The sequence below is a fragment of the Cylas formicarius genome, unplaced genomic scaffold, assembly GCF_029955315.1.
Source record: "Cylas formicarius isolate icCylForm1 unplaced genomic scaffold, icCylForm1.1 PGA_scaffold_10__41_contigs__length_53128322, whole genome shotgun sequence".
Taxonomy (NCBI): domain Eukaryota; kingdom Metazoa; phylum Arthropoda; class Insecta; order Coleoptera; family Brentidae; genus Cylas; species Cylas formicarius.
In genome coordinates, this window is record NW_026844214.1 from 36,328,358 (window position 1) to 36,352,566 (window position 24,209).

General features: G+C 33.5%; 1 protein-coding gene across 3 annotated transcripts; it reads right to left on the bottom strand.

The window, feature by feature from the left end:
- LOC132699390 (uncharacterized) lies at positions 1 to 24,071 on the bottom strand. 3 transcript variants are annotated; one of them, XM_060666071.1, is made up of 4 exons: positions 23,570 to 24,071; positions 4,210 to 4,407; positions 1,668 to 1,750; positions 560 to 697 (listed from the first exon to the last, which is right to left on the bottom strand). In XM_060666071.1, the coding sequence occupies exons 1-4, from the start codon at positions 23,637 to 23,639 to the stop codon at positions 659 to 661; spliced, it is 390 nt and encodes a 129-aa protein (XP_060522054.1). In that variant the 5' UTR covers positions 23,640 to 24,071; the 3' UTR covers positions 560 to 658. The 3 variants fall into 3 exon arrangements, with proteins under 3 accessions (XP_060522046.1, XP_060522054.1, XP_060522062.1); XM_060666079.1 differs by having other exon boundaries at positions 565 to 697; positions 1,660 to 1,750; XM_060666063.1 differs by lacking the exon at positions 1,668 to 1,750 and having other exon boundaries at positions 1 to 697.
- Between the last annotated feature and the right edge of the window lie 138 nt (positions 24,072 to 24,209).

The window sequence follows — 24,209 nt, forward strand, 5'->3', positions numbered from 1 at the left end:
TTAGTTAAAATTGTATAATAATTTAACAACAGTACAGGTAGCGATAAGCAATACGAGTAAATTTACCCTATCACTTTTCACGAATTAATTTCACCTAGGTGATTTTAAAATCTAATTTTTGTCTTTTCGTTGCTTTCGATTTCAAACTTGACGCATTTTAAAACTCGAGAAAATTTAACAGCAATCAGGATTCATAAGATTACCTTTAATAGCTTTTACTCCTACATGCTAAACGATCTTTGCATGTTATTAAAGCTATTCTCACTGACTCGATTGATATCGTCACTGACCGAAGATTTAGTCCTTCCTTCTTCCCGACACGTATTCAATTCACTCATTTCAATACACTCCTCGATTTGTTGATTTTTAAGTATAATGCTTACTTCACTATAGGATGGGGGTAAGTCGAGTGCTTTTTTTCCGAAAATATCTTCGTACGCCGGAGGAGAAAAACCCAAAGATGTTGGAGACATGCCTTTGCTCGTATTGTCAGAGTCAATGAAAACGCTGGGCGTACTGTTCGTGATTCGGTACTGCCCGCTTTCTGCTCGGATTAAATCGGCACTTAATTCCATAAAATCGATTCCCGTGTGATCGACTTGGAGTTGATTGAAGACACTTCTATCGACTACTAGCATTCGACCATAAGGAAGGAGTATTACTGTTGGCGTTGTGGACTCTGGGACTTGTGTGCTACCTGTAAAATAAAAATGCATTAGTTTGTCCAGGTTGGCGGGCTCGCATCACTTTTCCTGAATGCGTGTTCCCGACAGTTCCTTTACTGTTTGCTTTGAATATTTCATATAACTCAGAGATGATTAAACAGACGAATGGTAAAAGGAAAGTTCGTTTCAGAAATAATCGTTGTGGATACAATAACATTGGCCAGATACCCTTAATAATCTCATAGATACTGACTTTTGAAATTTATGTTTTATATCCACTTTTGTGTTTCTATTTTTGCTGGTAATAAAACATCCGAAATAAAAAATCATTTTACTCTCGATAAGGAAAATGTAAAGAACGTTTCTTTATGTTTATAATGATGTCTAATTCACTAATATAATAATATAATAACTCAGACTCAGACGACACAAAGAAACTTATAACATTGAATAAAATATTAAAAATTTACTTTATTTTTTGTGATTTGTTTTTGATAAATTTTTCGAAGTTATAAACTTAAAAAAAAACAAAGTACAGAAATTGCTTGATATTGTCTGTTTGATATTCGGGCTTAACTTTTTATTTTTTTCTAATAGTACATTGCTGTTTTTTTTAAATAAGGGCACTTTACTCTTTACACTTTATGATGACTTCAAAAGGTCCTGTATTACCATCATAGGCAGGGCCTTTATATCTGGGAGCTCTATGGTACTAATTCTCATATATGTTTAACAGGTAGCTAATTTATTTGCAAATTTTATTGCAACTTAGAAATTAACGAAAATTATTGAAACGAACTTTGTATTTCACGCGAGACGACGTATTGCATCGAGATATACGTACTGAGAGCATGGGTTAGCAAATAGACTATAACGACAAGCGAAGATCAGTCGTTTTTAAGCATTCATGCGTTATGTGCACGCTTATGAGACCATAATTTATTTGTTCTTCACATTTCCACAATAAACACTCTGCAAACGACATCAATTTTACCTTTTTACCTGATCATGCTCTTTTTTCGGCGGGTCTGTTATTACTACGTCAGAAAGATCGTCGGTTGGATATCCGTATCGCCTTGTATATACTGAAAATGATATTCGAACAGTGTTTCAATGAATCTGAAATTAGTTTTTCTATTTTATTTTGTTTGTTGTTTCTTGAACATGAGCTTTCTTTTAATTTTCTAGATATAAAATGCATTATAATACTTGGCAAAAAGTTTAAAAACTTGGTACGCGCACAACACTATAAACTAAAAATGTTATTTTCGAAGTTTATTTACTTTTTTTTTATTTCACATACCTTAAAACATCAAACTAACCAAAATTTTTAATTGTATTGTCCTTCGAGCTTGAGTTTAATATTTTTAATTAAATATATGCTTATATATAGGTGTTTAATACTGTAACTGACAGAGTTTGGGTAATAATAACGTGGTGTGACTTTTTGCTCCAGTTTTGGATCAATCAATCTAGTTCAATATCCATATCTAGTAATTTTTTATATTGAAAATATATTTATTTTATATTTACAAATTAATTAAATAATAAACATAATTAAATATATTAAACTTATTGGTTTTTTTAATTCATAATTTTTGTGTTCTTTTTAAATTACAGTTTTTTTCCCTATAAGGAAACAATTTTGTTTCAATTTTTCTCTTTTAAAAATTATTAGAATAAAATATTTAACTATTTCCGCGTTTTAAATTTGAGGTTTGCCACCTACGTTCTCCAGTAACTTCATTTTTCAGAAATAAACAAAATGAAATTTAAAGGCTGCAACTCAACTAGGTTTATAAATAATTATGCCGTCACTTGACAATAATTTGATAAAAAAATGATTTGTATAACAAAAAAACTCGGTGAGGTGGCGCAGTTCACTTTTGTTTTCAATGTAATACACGTAACATCGCAATTAATATTAAATTAAGCTCGGATGAACTGTTGCCAACTGTCGGAATAGTTTGTGATTGTTTTATTTTTAGTATGGAATTTGGAGGAGAGAATACTTTGTCGATTTATTTACTACTTTCTTCAATTTTATTTTATTTATAGGTTTTAGTACCCTCAATGACAATTCTAATCTACAGCGACAATTTATGAACTATTTCCGCTCATAGCTAATCGAATTGAGATTGATCAGACAAAATAATATGGTAAACAATAATGTTTAATTTTCCAAAGAAACTTCCGCAGTCTGTTGAACATGATTTCTCTTGCGTCGGGTATTAACTCTGTTTTGCTGACGTTTCACCAAATAAGCTGGCAAGACAGCGTCAATACCCGACCCAGGCGAAATCCAGAAGCCTCTCTCAAGTACGTAGAAAAGAACTTTCATCTCTATTTTAGACATCTAATTTCGGGACAGCCTGGATATTTAAAGTTTGTTCCATTGAATGGAGCAGAACTGTTGAAACCATTTATACTATGCCAATCGATTCAGATCTAGTTGGTAAATAATTCGAATTAAAAAAATAGTATAAGGAAGGGAGTAGTGGTATAATGGAGGAAGGTAAAGGGAAGAACTCGAGATGTCTTATCTCTTAATTTGGTTTTATATTTTTTCAGGTATTATTAACACTAATAACCTATGCAATCTAAGTAATCACCAAAAACGTATCCTAGTAATTAGAAAATAAAGAAATGTTAAAACACCCATAACAATTTTTAAAGTTTAGTAGGTAAGTAAAGGTCCTCATAAAGGATCAGCAAGGCAGCTCAACTAACTCAATTTCTGGCGAGCTGTTCTTCAAATTGGCTATTTATTCGTTTTTTAATTGTAGTCTGATTTTGTATTGGACTTTTAAATATTGACTTCTTATTTCGCAAATTTTATCTCAAGATGGAGCCGACGACGCATAACTTCAACATATCATACCATATAGCTATCAGATAATATAGTAATCCTACTACGGCCATTTTTTACTCGCGCCATTTTCTTTGTAAACAACGATTTCCACGCACTTTACTTGTTTTTCTAGAACATTTAAAGAGATATAGATATATTTTGAGAAAATACTGCCGGAAAATTGCCTCATCTGATTTTTTTTTCATTGTTGCTTCGTAAGTTCCTGTATTATTGGTGTAGGCAGCGCCCCTATATTTCTAGTACCTATATGACCAGAACAACAGAACCGACATATAGTTAGAGACTTGAGCTGTGATAAAATTGGCTTTTTATTTATCACAGTTCATTCGCATATGAAGTGTGTTTTGCGTCTTCCCTGTACTTCAATATTTTTGACTTATTTAGCAAAGGAAAAATATCTTAACAATGTGTCCAATGTGTCAAAGTAGCCCTGTTTGACGGAGCGAAAGAGCGCGCGCGCGAGAGAGAGAGCTTAACTCATCCAGGAGTTACCACCGAATATTTACTACTTTGGACTAGTTAGCAAAGGCACTTTGCCATTACGTTGTTAAGTTGGGTGCCTACCAATTAGGCCAGTTTGGCGCTTCCTAATTTCCCCGCCTCTTTGAAGGATATCCCACAGAAAAGTAGCATCTTTTATTGTGCTAGATTTATATTTTTCATTTTGCTCACCGTTATCCAGATTCGGATCGTCATACGGACACGTCCTGAATATGTACCGTTTACATAACGATCGTATTCCAGGTGCCGAGAAGCAACAAAACAGAATAATAATTGTCAATACTGCTATCATAACCAATAGGGTGGCGATGCCTTGATTTGGATTTTGGATCGGTGTGCTCTTATTTCCAATCACTGGCGAATGAACTCCTGCAACAATATATTATATTAACCCAACAACGACAAGCCAACACAAAATTACGTTAATACTGTTGTCACATGTAAAATTAACACAGGGCATTTCCTTTATTTGTTAATTTATAAGTTCACAAAAATAAAATGTTTATTAGGTTAAGTCAAATTGCTAAACAGTCATTTCATTTTTAAATGGGTTCTTAAAAAGCAACGAGGAGTTTGGTGCCTAGAATAAAGAAATCCATTGACTGGTTTTTGTTAAATCTTATAATCCCGATAATGGACCATATGAACACAAAGTTTGTAAACTGATTTGCTTATACTGAAGAGGTTTTTGCTTGAACAGCATCTGTTCGTGGGGTGCACGATTTAGAAGTGCATCTTCTAATTCGTACTTTCCTCACTTATGTTAATTGGCGTCTGGTTCCGTATTATATTCAAAATCAGCATTATCTAAGTATTTGGCAATATTATAAAGTATGCATATATATTTCAGAACTGAAAACACAAACACAAGTTGAGAAAGTATTTAAATGAAAGTGGGTTCTCAATATTTCGGTTTAAATATTTTATGTAAAATTTCAGATGGCAAGGTAAAGCTATTCGGCGACCTAAGTACCGCCAGAGACAATCATAAGGACATTATAATATGATTTATCTATTGGTTGCTAAAAATAACAGAACACTTTGTCCTTTTTACAAGGTTTGTGAATCACTTGGACATGAATCTAACCATTTAATTATATAGCTAGACAAATGGAACAGATAGTTTAATAGTTTTCTTTATCTTTCGTAGACTAGATTACGTCAGAGTTAATTTAATAGTCGTTTTTGTACTTCCTATTCTAAAATACCCAGATAAGCACGACCAAGCGTGCAGAACGTCTCAAATTAAGACATCAGGTTTGTTTTGGGAGCGATGTTTACGGTAGCTCTAAGAAACGGACTTTGACGATTACGTCTAACGTGACGCAGTGAATGTTTTCAAGCCGTATTGCAAGAATGTACCCAATACGTTGAGATACTTTTTTGCGTTTATGAAACTTCTTGAATAATATATATTATTTTTTGCGAGAGATCCGCATGAGCTGAGTCCGGACGTTTCTGAGTTGCAAGAAAGTCCAGAAAGTGATGGAATATTCAACCCCCATCGCGAGAGGGAGCTGCTGTAAAAGCAAGCACCGTTGTTGAACGGAGTCAGAAAGTCAGAAATAAATTTTCAGTTCCGTAAGTTTTACGGGAAGTGACTTGTTTAATTTCACCGTCGCTTTTTTACGAACCCTAACGATTTTAATCAATTGAAAGACAACAATGAAATGAAAAAAACAACATTAAATTGATGAAAAGTTTTGCTTTCCCAATCTTTTTCTTGTGTAATATTTGTTTTAAAATTTACCGTAGCGATAACTCATTCAAGCAGATTGTAAACGGGGACAAAAATAGACATTTAGTTTCAAGTTATTTATAAAATTTATTTTACTTCTATGTAGGAAAGGTCAGTGAAACGATTAGCTCGCGCGCTATTTAACAATGAAAGTGTTTCGAAGCTAATAAGTAACTATTGTATAGTTTCGGATTTCCTCTTCCTGGAAAAAAAACGTCAAACATCCGATAATATGGGAGTTTTGTGGAGAACGAACTGACTTACTCATTTTCGCCTAGTTGGAATAATTAACACATTTGACTGATTGCTCTTCATCAATTAAGCACCGGATCAAGTTCACGCACATTTGATAACCTGAATACTGTTAACTGGGAAAATTAAAATTGAAGTTTTATTGAAGTTCCTGTTTGTTAGAATTTCATACTTTTGTTGAACTGTAATTAAATAATAATGTATGCTAACTGCATGGAAGATAATTTGGGTAGAAATTAGCAATCAATAGATGGAATGATGGTTGTTAAGATTAGGAAAATGAATTTGAAGAGCATAATTTCAAAATAATTTTATTCTTTTCTAAACATGACTGGGAGATCTAGATATAGACGGCTTTCTACCCTATAGAAAGTCAGAATTCATTTTGGTGGTTAATGTTGTCGTGATATTTTGATCGACACACGTAGTTCGTGGTCGGGTGCTCTTGTGCAACGTTGTAATCGTCACTTTTTCTCATGATGCTGTTTTGTGTTTTTTTATTTGGGTAGCGCTTTGATTTAGGTACCTGCAGCTAGGGTTTTAAAAATTAAATTGTGTTGCATTGCTTAACAGATTATGGTGTGTCTCAAAGTATATCTTATCGGCGTTTGACGGACCCCCCTCCCCCCAAAAGTAATTTGGACTGTCATACCTATTTTTAGTGGATAAACCCAGCAAGTATAAGTAAGGGACAAGTCAGGTAGATGTCGACTACGTATAGGCTGATTATCAATGGCGGTGTTGAATAAAACGTTTTACAGGGCGTTTCAAAAATTTGTAAAAGGGTATGAATTTTTAATAGAGGATTCATTAAACAACAATCTTTGTTATCTCACCGTCTGGCCAATCGTGAGCAAGATATGATAAAAAAGCAAATATATTCATTTTATCCAAACCAGATTATTAAATAAGGTAACTAATAATATATTCTTACATTTCCATACAAAATATATAGAGCTCATTGGAAATAATCTTAATACCGCCTCTGAGAATCTGGAATAGAGGGAGATGCTCTGGTTTATAGTCAGCTCCAAATTTTTAACGCGACCACGACCAAATTAATTTTTTTTGTATTTCATTCTTTTCTACCCAGGAAAGCATTAAATATCAAAATGGAGAATAAGAATAAAGTTACTAGCAGCAAATTTCAATTTATTATTCCTGAGAACCAGTGGTGATAGCGATTTCGTAAAATCTGTTACTTCATTTTAGGCTTATCAAAATTAAGTCACAATTACACGGCTTGGGAGTGGAGTTGGCGAGCGGCCAGATCGAGAGAATCGAATCGGCGCAATTTAGAGCCCTTGTACTTTGTTATAATATGGCGCATCCGCGAATGAAGCAAATAAAAGAAAAATATCCGGTTAAATAAAATGTTGTGGTTTTGCTATATAACAATTTTAGTTTTGCTGTGCAGAGTGTTAAACAAGTAATAAAATTTGAAAATCCCCTAACAGAAGCGTACCATATTATTATTTATATGATTTTTTTTTAATTGCAAAGCTTTTTTCGGACATATACACCCTACATAAAATGCTTTGTAATTACGCAGACGTTACAAATGCTTATTATGCAACAAGTGTGGTAAACGGCATTTAAATCACGAGTTTATTTGGCACGAGCGGATCGCAGCGGACAACGAATCACTTTAAAAGTTTACCAAACGTGTTGCATGCTATACTTTTTCTACGAGCATTAGTTTTCACTGACTGAGGTCTAATATGAACGTCAGAATTGATAAACGTCAAAATTCAAGTCGCTTTTTTAATTTATGAAAATAGACTACACCCTTTAATCCGAAAACTTTTGAAAAAGTTACTAACTTATCCTAATGTGCTAACAAGAATTTCTATTTCTGTCAGTTATATCCCGGGTACATTTGGGAAGCATAATTTAACATAAAAGAAATGAACGCCTATGTGTAATCACGGAGTTGCCGAAAATAGGCGCTCCCTGCGATGCGATACCAGAAATAGAGTACTAAATCTACTTTTAACCGCTGCTCTTTTTCTTCCAGCATTATAAATACTGTTATTGTTTGTTAGTCTTCATACGATTCGACTTCGTGTTAGATTTCAAAAATTTGCAGCAAATATAGGTAGATAAACTAAATGCCAAACTACCCTATGTAAATTTGACGGTGAAGTCATATCGACGACTTAAAACAATTACACCATTATACCCAAAAAAGTTAGGTCAAACTGCTAAAACTAATATACTTGAATTCAAAGAGAAACAAACCGGTCTGGAACAACTCTGAATTGGCGTGAAGAAAGTTTTGCTGTGCAGAGTGTTAAACAATTAATAAAATTTAAAAATCCCCTAACAGAAGGGTACCATATTACTATTTATATGATTTTTTTTTTAAGTGCAAAGCTTTTTTCGGACATATACACCCTACATAAAATGCTTTGTAATTACGCAGACGTTACAAATGCTTATTACGCAACAAGTGTGGTAAACGGCATTTAAATCACGAGTTTATTTGGCACGAGCGGATCGCAGCGGAGCCAGTGCTTAATTAATGTGACTTAAAAAGTTTCCCAAACGTGGTGCATACTGTACCTTTTCTACTACCGTTAGTTTTTGTGTACATTTTTGTAAACAACATTTTGTAAAAATTGGAAAATTGCAAAATTCCCTTCTAAAAAATCTTTTTTCTCCTCCCTTCAGTAAAATACCTAATTACGCACCGATCTAGCATGTGGGAAGCGTCGCTTTACCACGTCAGTTTCGTTTCCCACGAATCCGAGCCACTTCGGACATTTCCGGAATTTTACCGCACGGGTTTGGGAGCAATCGGATATTTTCGGAGATATTTCCCACGCTTCGAATGTTGACGTTTGTCAATTCTGACAGTCATGTCAGTGAATGTATTCGTGTTTTGCGAAAATGTACGCAAAAACTAACGGTTGTAGAAAAGTATAGTACGCAACACGTCCGGTAAACTTTATAAGTGACTCGTTTATTAAACACTCGCTCCGCTCCGCTCCGCTCGTTTCAAATAAACTCATGAGTTAAATGCCGTTTATCGCAGGTGTTGCATAATATACTATTCTGATATCATGGCGTAAATTAAAAAAAAATGTATATAAAATATTAAAAAGTTTTACATGATTCATTCATGCCTTGTTTCAAAAAGAGTAACAGTTTACAATGCCCGCCGATATCCTTCCAAGCATATCCCATTAATATTTTATATCCAAAAAGATAACAAATATGACTGCTTGATTTAAATTGAAAACAACACGTGGATTTTAATGCTTCATGTAACCGTTTTGTTGTCGGCATTGTTTCCAATCTTCCAGATTTCATATTTTGCGGACTGAGTTTTCCGTGTATTTATTTTATTAAAAATTTTACGTCGTTCTAGACGTTGTTTCGATCGTAAAAAGAACAATATAAACGGCAATAATTCGAAAAGGTGCGATAAAATTTTTCGACTACTTGCCAAAATAAATAAAACAAATTGTTTAACAATCTATATTTAGAAGATCGTCTAATGTTCAATAATACCTTTTGAAAAAAATGGAAAATAGGGTATGCCATACCACAAAAGTGGAGCGACGTACTTAAATGGTTAGTATGGGATAATCTCTTCAGAATTTCTTTAAATCAACGTAACCTCCCTTTATATGCTCCCTTTGCAATGTGTTATAACTTTGAAAGGAAAAATGCCTTTGGCCAATGGTATTTATTCCTCGCCATTTGGGGGAAAGTGATTATTTGTGTATTTATGTGTTAGAGTTACCCTTAGGGAGGTTATTGTATTATTGTGGTATAAAATATTTTAATTACTTTGCATCTCGCCGAGGTACTTTTGATTATATTAACTATTTCTTAAAGTTAATGGATTATTTCTAGTGCATAAAGTCAGTATTGTCATCTCTAGATTTCCTCACGCCAATTCAGAGTTGTTCCAGACCGGTTTGTTTCTCTTTGAATTCAAGTATATTAGTTTAGGCAGTTTGACCTAACTTTTTTGGGTATAATGGTGTAATTGTTTTAAGTCGTCGATATCACTTCACCGTCAAATTTACATAGGGTAGTTTGGCATTTAGTTTATCTACCTATATTTGCTGCAAATCTTCGAAATCTAACACGAAGTCGAATCGTATGAAGACTAACAAACAATAACAGTATTTATAGTGCTGGAAGAAAAAGAGCAGCGGTTAAAAGTAGATTTAGTACTCTATTTCTGGTATCGCATCGCAGGGGGCGCCTATTTTTGGCAACTCCGTGATTACACATAGGCGTTCATTTCTTTTATGTTAAATTATGCTTCCCAAATGTACCTGGGATATAACTGACAGAAAAGGAAATTCTTGTTAGCACACTAGGATAACTTAGTCACTTTTTCAAAAGTTTTCGGATTAAAGGGTGTAGTCTACTTTCATAAATTAAAAAAGCGACTTGAATTTTGACGTTTATCAATTCTGACGTTCATATTAGACCTCAGTCAGTGAAAACTAATGCTCGTAGAAAAGGTATAGCATGCAACACGTTTGGTAAACTTTTAAAGTGATTCGTTGTCCGCTGCGCTCCGCTCGTGCCGAATAAACTCGTGATTCAAATGCCATTTACCACACTTGTTGCATACAATTTTGGTTGAATGTTTAAACAAAATGACCAGTTCATATTTAAGGACGAAAGATTGCATATCAAATTTTTGAGTTAATAGGCTGTTTTGAAAATATTCTGGATACCTTTTTTAATGGTAAATATTGTTTATACTCTTGAGAAATAAACGCCGTTTACCACACTTGTTGCATAATATACTCTTCTCTACTCCCTACCCCCAAGCATGCGGAAAGTGTCACTTTAATATAAGACGTCAGCTTCGTCGCTGACGGTAGCGAACCATTTCCGGTATTTTAGCCACGTTTTTTGAGCGATCGGATTATTCGGTAGAGTGGGTATTTTGACATTTGTCAATTGTGATTGTCATATGTCATTCAGTAAATGTTTTTGTGCGGTTTTCTAAAAAGGTACCATAATTCTTTGCGTATATAGTCTGAATGTCTCTTGATTTATTTGGCAAAAAACAACTTAGTGAAATTAAGTTAGTAAAGAGCCCTAAAAAAGTGTGAATTACTTTTTGTCTTAAATATGCCTTACTTAGTTAACAATAAAGAATTAATTAAATTATATGCAATATTAACGTCACAGCTTAAATGATGCAAAAATTATAACCGGGATCAAAACTTATCAGTTTGAAATTTACCAAGGCTTTTATTTATTACTGCAATTGTTTTTTGTTTAGTTTGACATTTTAAAACACGTTTTCGAATGGATACAGCCAAAGAGACATAGCCAAAATGGTAAATAAATGTCCATCAACTGTTCAGCATATAATTGAATGTTACTGTAACTAAAATAGGGTCGAGAATAAGTCGAGGTTTGCTCCAAATAAGATCTCCAATGTACGTGAGGAAAGATGGATTGCAAGAGAGGTATCGAATTATCCAAAAAAAAGTGCTCCAAAGATGTATGTCGAGGTGGAAAGACAATTTGGAAAAAGGTGTAACCTCGAAACAATTCGACGAATCTTGCGAAAAAATAATTTACATGGTCGATCTGCCAGAAATAATCTTTTCATTAGTCGAAGAAATAGACGCGTGAGATTGGCATTCGCTAGAGAGCATATCGATAAAGATTTGAACTTCTGGGATTCAACAATATTTGCCGATGGGACCAAAATAAACTCATTTGGATCCGATGGAAAAATATCAGTATGGGGAAATCCTAAGGAAGAATTAGAATTGAAAATTTGAAAAGCTATGGTAAAGCGGAGGTGGAGTTATATTAATTTCATTGAAGAAAATATGAACCAATATCTGTATTTGGATATATTAAAATAGGATCTGGTTGCTAGTTCCCAAAAATTAAATATGGGTAAGAATAATCCGCAGTTGGTTGCGTCGTAACTGCCCAAATGTTATTAAGACACCTGCCCAGTCAGCACAGTTAAATCTAATTGAATATTTGTGGTTGACATTAAAAAACAAAGTAAAGAGTGCCCCAAAATCTAACAAGAATGAATTAAAAGTAAAAGTGACTGAAGTATGGAACACAATTTCCCCGGAGTATACTAGAAGTATACTAGAGTATACTAGAAGACTACAAGGCGTTGTCAATAATGAAAGAGGCCCGACTAAATATTAGCAGGAGTATTTCAAATTATGTAGTTGTTTTTCTCTATTGATTTGGTTATATTTTGTTTGCACCATTTAAGGTGTGACGTTAATATTGTATATAATTTAATTAATTCTTTATTGTTAACTAAGTAAGGCATATTTAAGACAAAAATTCACGCTTTTTTAGAAGGCTCGTTGCTAACTTAATTTCAATAAGTTGTTTTTTTTTTCAAATAAATAAACAGACATTTAGGCCAGTTTTTGTTATAGCGACTGCATCATTTAAGTTGTGAGTCACTGTAAGTTTATGTTACTCGAGAGAATTTGCTTTTTTGGCTGTATATACAAATAAATTATAATAATTTAATAAATTTATTGAATTTTTTATTTTTTTATTTACCTGTTAAGACTAAAACTCCGGTATCGTATCGTTGTAGCGATTCAATGGAACGCCTCTGGTGGCTAACGAGACAAAGCAGATAGGAATATTGTTTTAATTAGCTATTTGTTTATTCGGCCTGGATCTATTTCTACCGAAATCGATTTTTTGGCAGTGATACTTCCAACTGACTGGTAATTATTTACGTTGAAATGTGTCCAGTAATCGACAAAATTTTATTGTTAATCGGCATCTGCGTTTTATATTCATTGATCCGATAAAACACCTTCCAATCCGAGTGAGACAGAATTATTTATTAAATCAATATTTTTGGTTTGTCATCTGTATAATTTGAAGTTCCGCCTAATCGTAAGGATAACTAAAAAAAATTATCACTTAGTAGTTAGTACCAGTTCGTTTTGAAGCTTCATACCGAAACATAATTTTCAAAATTTAAACATAACATAGCATAAGTACACAAAAAAGATTGTAGATCGCAAATCACAAACAATAGGGCTATTTCCATATTTGAAATTGCTGTAAAGTTTTGAAATCTCTCCTACAGGATAAAATATTTCATGTTGTTAAGAACCAAATACTCTCCCAACAACACAGTTGTTTTAAAGGAAGATCCACCATTACCAATTTAACGATTATGTCTCGGTCTATTTCTGAGCCTGTTTATGAAGGTTCTCACATTTACGTCATATATCTTGATTTTTCAAAAGCGTTCGATAGCCTAGATCACCCCCCTCCCCGTGCCGTTGAATTGTCCGATTCTCTGTTAATTTGTTTTCTTCATACTTGTCTAACCGTACTCAGTACGTCTATCTCTATGGTCATACTTCCGATGAATACATTGCTTCCTCAGGCGTTCTTCAAGGCTTAATAATGGGGCCATTATTATTCAACATTTTCGTTAATGACATTGGTAAGGACCTTGATGTTAGTCTTTTGATATATGCGGACGATGCAAAATTTTCTGAAAAAATCCGGTGTTTAGAGGATTGTCTTGCTCTCCAGCGCAATTTGGAGCTAATCAAGAATTGGTCCCTAAATAATAACTTGCAATTTAATAAAGCCAAGTGTAATGTAGTCTCTGTTTACCACCAAAGAGCAGCTGTGAAATATGACTATAATAATTTTGATAAAACTTTCTCTCGTTCTAACCTTTTTTGGGACTTGGGAGTAATATTCGACTTGAAATTATGATGTGTTCCTCATGTTAATAAGGTACTGGCAGAAGCCTCAATAAGCAGGGGATTTATGGTACGTTGCACTAGAGATTTTAAAAATACAGAAGTGATAAAAATATTATATAACTCATATGTCAGGTCTAAGTTGGAGTATGGATCAATAGTTTGGTCTCCTGCGTAAGGTTTTGAAGTATGTATGGTATAAGATGTATGTATGTTAATAGGTATGGTAAATAGATTTGGTTATGTGCCTCTTAGTGATCGTCATCATTACCATTATTTAATGACTTTAACATTTTAAATAACTTGTTTGATTGCTCTGACATAGACTACATTTTCTGGTTCCCCGTATTAACTCTAAACATTCTTTCTGCCCACAGCAAGAACAAATATTTTAAAATTATCACCTATTTTCTCAATGTCCTCCAAGTACAATGCTCGACACGGATTTTTAGACTTTTTTTCGCAATATTGATTTCCTCATTTACTATAATTATTAATTTCGGTCTTTTCCCATTCTCTTGTTTTTTTTTATTAGAGTTAATGTTTATGTTAGTCCAGACTTAAGGTTAAGTTTCGTCATATCATCATTACTTGAAATACGTCTGTAACTATTTAATACATTGTATAGGATTATTACTTTCGATGTATAAAACTTTAAGTTGGCACTACTGTTCAAGATGGCGACCAAATTAACAGCTGCCAAGTGATTTATTCTCAGTTTGGTTTGGCAATTCATCATGAATAGACTCATGCCTGAACAACGCTTGCAAATAGTGCAATTTTATTTCGAAAATAATGATTCTATACGGAATACGTATCGCGCACTAGGTCCATTTTATCGTCGACAAAATCGTCCATCAGAGCAGTTAATTCGATTAACCATGGAACGTTTTCGCACCACGTTTACTCTTATTGATAACTCGCATCCCCAGAGACGCCGTACGGTGCGTACAGAAGAAGCTATTGCTGCTGTAGAGCGTAGCATTGAGGAAGACCCGAATGAGTGCATCCGCCATCGAGTACAGGAATTGGATCTGTGTCCCTCCACTTTATGGAAGATTTTGCGGAAGGATCTTGGTTTACGTGCTTAGGAAATCCAACTCGTGCAAGAATTGAAGCCAAACGATCATCAAGTAAGGCGTAGATTCGTTGAATGGGCCCCAAACGAGATTGCCGTTGTTCCCCATTTTCATAAGCGAATTTTGTTTAGCGATGAAGCGCACTGCTGGTTGAATGGCAACGTCAACAAACAAATCTGCTGCATTTGGAGCGAAGCTAATCCTCAAGTGTATGTCGAAACACCGTTACATCCAGAAAAACTGTTTGGTGCGCTTTGTGGGCTGGTGGAATCATTGGTCCGTACTTCTTCAAAAAGGATGATGGCCAGAACGTTACAGTCAATGGGGATCGGTATAGAGCTATGATTACTAACTCTTTCATTCCTGAATTGAGTAACCATGATGTCCAGTGGTTTCACCAAGACGGCGCAACATGTCACACAGCTCGTGCCACAGTCGATTTATTGAAAGACACGTTTGGTGACCGCCTAATTTCACGTTTTGGACCTGTGAATTGGCCTCCAAGATCTTGTGATTTAACACCGCTAGACTACTTTCTGTGTGGTCTATGGTCTATGCGGATAAGCCACAAACGCTTGACCATTTGGAAGACAACATTCGCCGTGTTATTGCCGATATACGGCCACAAATGTCCAGATTGGAGTACATCCGAGCCAGCCGTGGCGGTCATATGCTAGAAATCATATTTAAAATGTAATGCCACAACATTATCTTTCGGATAAATAAAATTCATGTCAATCGAATAATCCATCGTTGTTTTATTGCAACTTAAAGTTCTATACATCGAAAAAAAACACCCCTTATTACATCTTGCCTGTTAGATGGGCTTCATGCCTGTTAGGTAGATAGACGTCTTGAAGTAAATAAATAAATATGTTCATTTCTACTTAATTTTTTTTGCAGTTGTATGAAAACGTAGTTCTTAAATTTGCATTTTTCGTTTTGGATTTAAACTTATTGGCTAAAACAAGAAATTAATTAGTTTATTTATTTTAATATAGAATAACAAATCTATAGGATGCATTACACAATATTTTCCAAAATCAATTTGTAATTTTATTATTATTCTATTATTTTACTAGGATTTTATCTATACTATCAGTAGTAACAAATGTCGGTATCTCAAAATAACTAAACTGATAGACGGAGAGGGGGTTTTAGGACTTTTAAACATTTCTAAATACTGATTTGTGTTTGGGTAATGACTTAAAATGGTATAAATGCCATTTTAGTCACTAGTTTCATTTGGCATGAACGGAGCTAGTGCTGAATGAAGGAGTGACTGAACAAGTTAATCAATGTGTTGCATACTTTACTTTTTCTACGACCATTAATTTTTGGTACATTTTTGTAAAACAATGCGAATACATTCACTGACTAACTCGGATAAAATATACCGAAAACATCCGATATCTCCCAAACCTGTGACTAAAGTACCGGAAATGGCTCGCGACAGTGGGTGTGTTTGATAGTGATATTTGAGCGAGTAGAATATATTGCCTAATAAGAATATAAATTCCTAGTTCCTTGTTTATTTATTATTCTAGTATGCTTTATTTAGAAAAAAAGACCATACACGGTAATCCGAGTTTTAATTTCGGAATAAAAATAACTAAATAAAAGTGTATTGTTGTATTGTCATAATATTTATACCTTGCCGGTCTCGCTGTTTATATTGGCACCTTCCTTACTGTTCAATTCTTTGAAAGCAGATTATTTTACAATAAAAATAACCAGACATTTGTATATAAACGTAAATGTTTCGGCATGTACCAACAACAGGTACGCTTGCCTGCTATTTATTAAGCGCTTAAATTGGAACAAGGTAAAAATTTGGTGCATATACATATAAAATATGAGGGATTTTCAAGAGGCCGTTGAAAAAATAATGAAAAACAGAAACGCTTGTTGAAAGTTGGTACTTTGTTAACACTCAATAACATGTTTTAGTATTGCCTAATTTTAATATCATATGATCACTTCCCCAAAAGATATTTTTATATAGCAGCTTGAAAAACACATTGCACCTGCCGTGTCGCCTTGCTAATAACAATGCCAGCATTGAAGTTTAAAGAAATTAGCGGCAAAAAAACGAACAAAAGAATTGCTAATATGTGCCAGAGCAAGCGAGATAAATGACCTATTGTATCGTTCCAATATTACGTTGTTTGCAGCAATGGAGAGGCAAGAGAAATTGGGAAGCGTAATGCTAAATTAAAATAATTTGTTTCTGTTATGTTGCAATTGTTTGAATCTGTTTATTTTTCTTATTGCTAGCTCAGTTTTAATGCGGCCCGCATAAGGAAGTAAAACAATATTCAAAATAAACGTAAATGTAAACAAAATAAATAAGAATGTCATTTGATAAAACACGGTGTTGTCGAAACAATTGTCATATCAAAATATATAATTTCGTGAAAATCTGAACTTTTAGTTCTTATTTATTTTGATAAATGGATTTTCATCAAGTAAAAGCCTTCTCAGTTCAGTAAATGTAAACAGCTGAGCATAACATAGTACTTGGGTATTTCATCCATGCGCCCTTGTGTTTGTAGGATTCGCTTGACACGGTCTCTCTCCCACTGCGGAGAGAATTCAGGGACGGAATTAATATTTTTGTTGATTTTAATTTAACTAATTTAAGTAAGTAATTTAAGTATCTCATTAGATATTTCCGATAATTATTTCTGACATCTGAAACAGATACGATAGCATTGGAAATTTCACCAATTCCAGCAAAAATTCAAGAAGAATTGTAGAAATAAGAAGATTTGTACTAATCATACCGAAATGAATGAATTTTTGCTTGCCATGCGTTTTAGTTAAAAACGATCATTTCGGCATATTTGAACAGTTTCAGCTCAAAAAAAAGTTTTTTCTTATAAACGTATTGGAAAACCTAAGTCAATAATTTTTAGAATATCTTAATCATTTTTTAAGAATAATCCTGTAAGAAAAATTAAAAATAATCTAAAGATATTTCTCTTGAACTACGCGAAAAATAAACAACTTACCACCGTTTACGTTTTTTTTTAACTTTTAGGTTAAAACTGGAAGATTAACCTTAGATATTACTGAGATTGTGTTTAACCCAAGAATAGAAGTGAAAATTCAACAGTACATAACAAAAAAGCAGTTGGATCAGGTTTAGAACCTAATCTAGATTAAAGTTGTTTCTCAGGCTCCGAGGATGCCGTAAAAACTTACTATGAATTTCACCCTAAATCATGATGGTGCATATTCACAATTATTTATAATACAAGTAATATTGAGAATATATTAATTTCATAATATATCCAGATGAGGTGTTTATTAAAAAAATGTAACTTGGAACGCAGCATCGATGAATTTAAAAAGAAAACGGACTCTCTCAGGGCTACATTTCGTAACTGCAAAAACTAAACTAAAAGCAATAAAAAAGTGGTGCTCGTTTGCATGATATACTACTCACAGTCACACTCACATTCCTGTTTAAAGCTGATATCCACCATCTTCTGGGTTGCGCTTCTATCTTCTATTTTTTAGTCAAAGGTAATCAAAACTTAATGTTACAAAAGTAGCTTAGGTTGCTAAAGATGTACACTATCGGACAAGAGTAGAGCAACAAACATATTTTTTTAGTATTTTTGAAATAAAAAAAAATTGGTTCATATTTTTTGCTAGTTATGATAAAATACTTTCCTTGCATAGCAAGTAATTTTTCACAACATTATGGGTGTACCTTAAGTTAGTTGGTGAAAGCTAAATAATAATTAATATAAAATTTGACGAAAATGAAGGCGACAAAAGTAAAGCAACAAATTGTATTTAACAGTGTTTTATTTTATTTTATTTCAAAAAGTTGTATTTAACAGTATTGTATTATATTCTATTTAAAAAAAAACATTAAACACACATTTTAGTACAATAATAATAATTAAAATTATGTCTTAATAATTTATAGAATATCCATTATTGATAATTACAGGCTGGCAACGGCGCGCCATTGACTCTATCAACTTTTGAGTGACATGTTCTGGAAGATTTGTCTAAACTTCATTAATTTTATCTATCAACGATTGTTTATTTGGAAACATTTGTGTACGAATGCGACGTTCTTCTTCTTCCCAGAGATTTTCAATTGGGTTAAGGTCTGGCGACTGTGCCGGCCACTGCAGAAATCTAACATTGTTTTCTGCAAACCACTGTTGAACGAGTTGTGAAGAGTGTTTTGGATCATTGTCCTGTTGGAAAATAAAACGTAACGGCATTTCGCACTCTGCATAATCTCCCTATAAACAAATCGATTCATTATCTCATTAATGAAGTGTATAGGATCTACTCCATTTCATGAGAAACATCCCCATAAAAAACACTGCCATGTTTAATTGTAGGTGTTACGTACTTAGGGTTAAACCTTGTATTAATTGGTCACCTCACACGTCGCATTCCATCAGAATTCAATATTTTATATCGCGTTTCATCGCTTTTTTCCAGTCATTGATGGTTCAGTTTAAATGCCGGCGTACAAAGGCCAACCTTGCTGCTCTGTTTCTTGCTGAAACTAGCGATTTTTTTGCTGGCTGTCTACTGAACAACTTTGAAGCTACTAATCTTCTTTGCACAGTTCGTATGCCAACCGTAATTTCTGGATTTCGGCAATTATTCGAGGTGCGGACTTTCAAGGATCTTGTTGAGCAATTCTTTTAATGCGCCTGTCAGTCAAAACCGTTGTTTTTTGGGTCATCCCGATTTCGGCAATTTTTCTAAGTGTCCTCTGTCATTATACGATGAAATTATTCTAGATACGCTGTACCGAGGGAACATAAACTGTCTTGAAATATTAGCTTGATTGGTACCCTCGATAAATGCATTTACTACTCTTTGCTTTAGATATTTTGAAATTGGAATTCCTCTTGGCATAACTAGTCCCGCACACTTAGCACAAAATAAACCCAACACGAATTATTTTTCCATTTACTTTTACTGAAAGCGTCTTTTTGAACAAATTTTAGAAATGTTGCTCTATTTTTGACGCGTCGCTAATATGCATTTAAAACTATTGTCAAAATAAATTCATTTGTTTTGTTTGTGATCATCAATAAATCATTTCTGTAAGAAAATGTTACAATTTTATATGGTTATCCTTTCATTCTGTTCTTATCATGATATTTTAATATCTATTGTAGTTGACATCTGCATATATCTTGAAAATTTCTACACTTATACAGGAAAAAGGAAATATTAAGATATTGATATTATTAATTTTTTTTTCATCAACAGAGTGCTTGAGTGTTAGTTTCAGCTGTATTAGAACCATTAGTTAATAAGTGATTTTAGAGATAAGCAGTAATGGTTTAATCAGAGAGAAATAAAATGGGGTTCATTACATCGTAGCGCAAGGGTAAATGCTACAACGAACATAGGTCCGTTTCAGAAATGCTCGTGCATTTTTTATGTGAAATTAGCTGTGAAAAATTCCTACTTCATCTACCAATATAATGTTAATAGTATGGGGGAAGATATATAATTTAGATCAAGGGTAGGTACAATATAAACAGGATACGATGTACGGAGCAAACATATTTGTCACGTTGTGTCGATACATATTTTGAGTCATCAGTCAGCATCAAAACGCCTTACTTTACTTTTGTAAAACCTGCATTAAATTTAGCATACATTTTGTTTGACTGTTTTGACATCAAACAAAAGTTTCGCCATCATAAACTGAAACGGTTTATATTTACAACTAAAAGCCGGCGAGATAAACATCGGGAAAAGTTAATATTTTACCCAAGTTTATTATAAATCGGTCTGGGAAAAGAAAACAGAACATATATACGGGTCAGCATTAATCTTAATTTTTTTCGTCTTCTTGATAATATTGTGTTTACGGTAATTTTTCATAGAAACTATCAAAAACTCAATTTAAGTTTGCTGTTCTGGTTCATATTTTTCAAGTAACTCAGTTATATAAGTATATTTATTGGAGAAGGTTAAATTTCAAAATATAAAAAATTATCATAAAATAATGTGTCAAAATGTGCCAACCAGCCTTCCAGAATTTCTTGTAAATTAACTAATGGTCATTGCAGCTCCTTATTTGTTACATCATGTTTTTGTTTCTCTCCATTTCATTATTGTCAGATGTTATTAAGAGATTTTTATAATCTTATAAAATTTAAATATATACAACATGTCCGATTGGAATATCGCTTCATTTTCGAATTAAAGCAATTTGGATACCGCCCCATAATAAAGACATTGTTTTTATTGTTATAACTAACCAATTATAAATTACTTATCTTGAGAAAAACACTACTGTAAACTAAAAGTCTAATAGTATATTATGCAACAAGTGCATATTATACCATTTTCTTCTCCCTTCTGTAAAATACCTAATTATACATCAAGCGTGCGGGAAGTATCATTTTACCACGTCATTTTCGTTTCCGACGGATCCGAGCCGCTTCGGATATATCCAAGATATTGCCGCACGGGTTTCGGAGCAATCGGATGATTTCGGAGATATTTCCGCACGACTTAAAAGTTGACGTTTGTCACGTCAGTGAATGTATTCATTCGTATTGTTATGCAAAAATATCACTCACTCGTTTATTAAACACTGTCTCCGCTGCGCTCCGCTCGTGAGAAATAAAATCGTGATTCAAATGCCATTTACCACAATTTTGGCATAATATCTGCTGATATTCATCTTAATTTACCTTTAAATAATTACTACCTTCTGCAATATGCTGCTGTTAAATTTGTAATGGACCGTTTCATCTTAGTGTCATCTCATTTCAACTGAGCGCAAGTAGCGCAAAACGTTAGCTAGAATACCACTTGAAATGCTCGAGATAGTTATGAAAACTATTCTAGACAGAGTTCCTAGTTGTATTAGCTGGCGTATTAAAAGATGGTAATTTGGTAGATACTAATTTTAGAATGTTTAAAAAAATTAGTTGTAGATAAATATTCTTCCTTCAATATATGAAAGTTTTTCCTCCTATTTGTAGTTATATAAGGAAAACACAATCTAGCACTTAAATGGACAATATACAATAGGTGACTTTAGAATCGCCAGAAAACGAGGCAAATGACAATTAATTGAATGGGGGTATTAATTTATTCTATGTTCCTCGCTGCTTTTTAAACAAACTTTTTGGTTTGTGAAGTAGTGAAAAAATAGAAAGAAAAGCACGTATTTACCTACTATAACTATTGGAGACCTAAGATTTAATTAGAGAATTATTGAATTGAATTTTACTTAATGCAGTTACAAGCAAATCAAAGAAAATCGAAAAAAACTAGATTATTTTCACCGTTTTGGTGCTTTTCATCATCACTAGGGTCACAGATTTTTAAATATGAGAGGGATATAAGGTTAGTGCTTATCGTGTATTTATCATAAAAAGCACGAAAACTTTTATAATACGATGATAGAACAAATTTACAAATTTACACCGGAAGAAAAATAAACTTTTTGAAGCAGTTTAATATATTTCGACCATGTTATTCCAGGAAAACAAAAGCAAAAACGAAACAAAATTTTATTCTTAAAACCTGTAACTATACGAAAATTTTCAAAAAAAAGCAAAACCTTGGTCCAAACATATCTATTAAAAAAATACCTATAGAAAAAGTTGTATAGCCATATTTATATATACCGGGTGTGGCGGTACTGACAAAGGGGTACGGTATTAGAGAAAAAGTCGTTCGTGAAACTCATCGTTTCAATACACAGTTTACTACTTGAATAATTCAATAATTAATTAAATTGGTTAATCTTCAACAATTTATTAGTTTTGGTTAGTTGACTATACTTAATTATTTATAAAAAATAAGTGATTATAATAAATTCTTTGAACAAGGATATCAAAACATAGTTATGTCAGGTGGTGGGTAATTTTGTGCGAACCAAAGAAAATTGTAAAAATTTAAGACATAAGTACCAATATTTTATATTCATTTTAAAGCATGCTAAATAATAAATTAGCGTTTTATTTAGTAAATTCTGGATACTTAGATATTAATTACAACACGTGGAAATTGGAAAGTAGAAAATTTTGCCAAAAAAAACTAAGTTCTTTTAGAGATTTAAGCAAAAAGGAATCACGATTTTCTCTTGGTCGATTTACATAATTATTTTTTTCGAATTGTTCTAGCTACCCGTTTCCCTAATCCCGTACCTGGTGACTGAGACACCCGGTGCGTAATTTAAGGATTTTTATTTATATTTAATTAAGAAATAAGTAGATTGTTAATATTGTTGACTAGATTTTACCAATTTTATAATGTCTGCATCATCTTTTTTCAAAAATTATATTAATAATTCGCCTTATAATGTTTTTATATTCAGTCTTGCAACTTGCAATGTAATATCGTTTGCATCACTGTTGTAGGATTGATCATAGACAAAATAAATGTTAACAATAAAAATTCAAATTAACGTATTTTTTATTTGTTGAAAAGCGGAAGGTGTGTTCAAGGGCGCTGCAGCCGGGAGGTTTAGTAGAAAAGCCGGAGCGTCCTGCCTAAATCGGGAGGGTTGGCAACCCTATTCATCATGTAACGTCAAATTATTACGATATTATCATTATTAAAGGTACTTTAACCATTTTGTACATAGGAAGTCTTATAAAATACTCGATACAATTAAAAATTTTGAAATCAAACGCGCCCATTGTCTCACGAAACGTTCCCGCTGCCAGGATGATGAAAATAGAAAAAAAACGCGGACACCAATTTAAAATATTGATACTTACCGTTGGCAAGGGTCCGAATGTTCCTCTCGAGAACCATTGTTAGCACTTTTTCGCTGCTAACGTTATTCATTTCGTTTGATTTCGTAAAGTCAATTGGGATAAAATCCAAAACGGACGGGTGCGTTAACTCCTACTTTTTTGTCTTTCGCGCTACTACATTTTAATGAGTGCGGGTATGAGTTTGCCGAACGACGCGTTCCATTTGTTTTCGAAAAATTTTCACTTTCGGAATCGCGCGATAATTTATCGTTTCATGCCCGATCGTTAATTAATAACCTCGCGTATACTTTCTTCAAAGTATTACTGACGGACGGTTTGCCGGACGTTGACTGAATAATTAACGATATTTAATAATTAAATTACATTACGCGTAAACTAATAATTTGTGGCGACTATTTTGCAAGTTGAAAATTTCGAAATCAGGCTCCTCCCGCGTTCGACTTAAACTCGTATTGTTCGTGTTTCTTTTTTTAAAAATGTGTCGTTGACTGGCTGGCGTCGATTGTATTACTGCAGCAGGCGTCGTTAAAGTAGTGGAAATGTAGCACGCGACGACGGCGTGACGTCATTAAACGTCTCTGCAGCGTGGTGGTTGCGACGGCGCTTTTTCCGCGGGGGTTGCCAAGTTGCGATGCAAGGC

Excerpts from the sequence above, each read along its gene's own strand:
- LOC132699390 (XM_060666063.1), bottom strand. The coding sequence starts at position 23,639 with ATGAATAACGTTAGCAGCGAAAAAGTGCTAACAATGGTTCTCGAGAGG. Across the intron at positions 4,408-23,569 it reads CATTCGGACCCTTGCCAACG|GAGTTCATTCGCCAGTGATT; the intron begins GTAAGTATCAAT and ends ATATTGTTGCAG. Across the intron at positions 698-4,209 it reads CGATCCGAATCTGGATAACG|GTAGCACACAAGTCCCAGAG; the intron begins GTGAGCAAAATG and ends TTTATTTTACAG.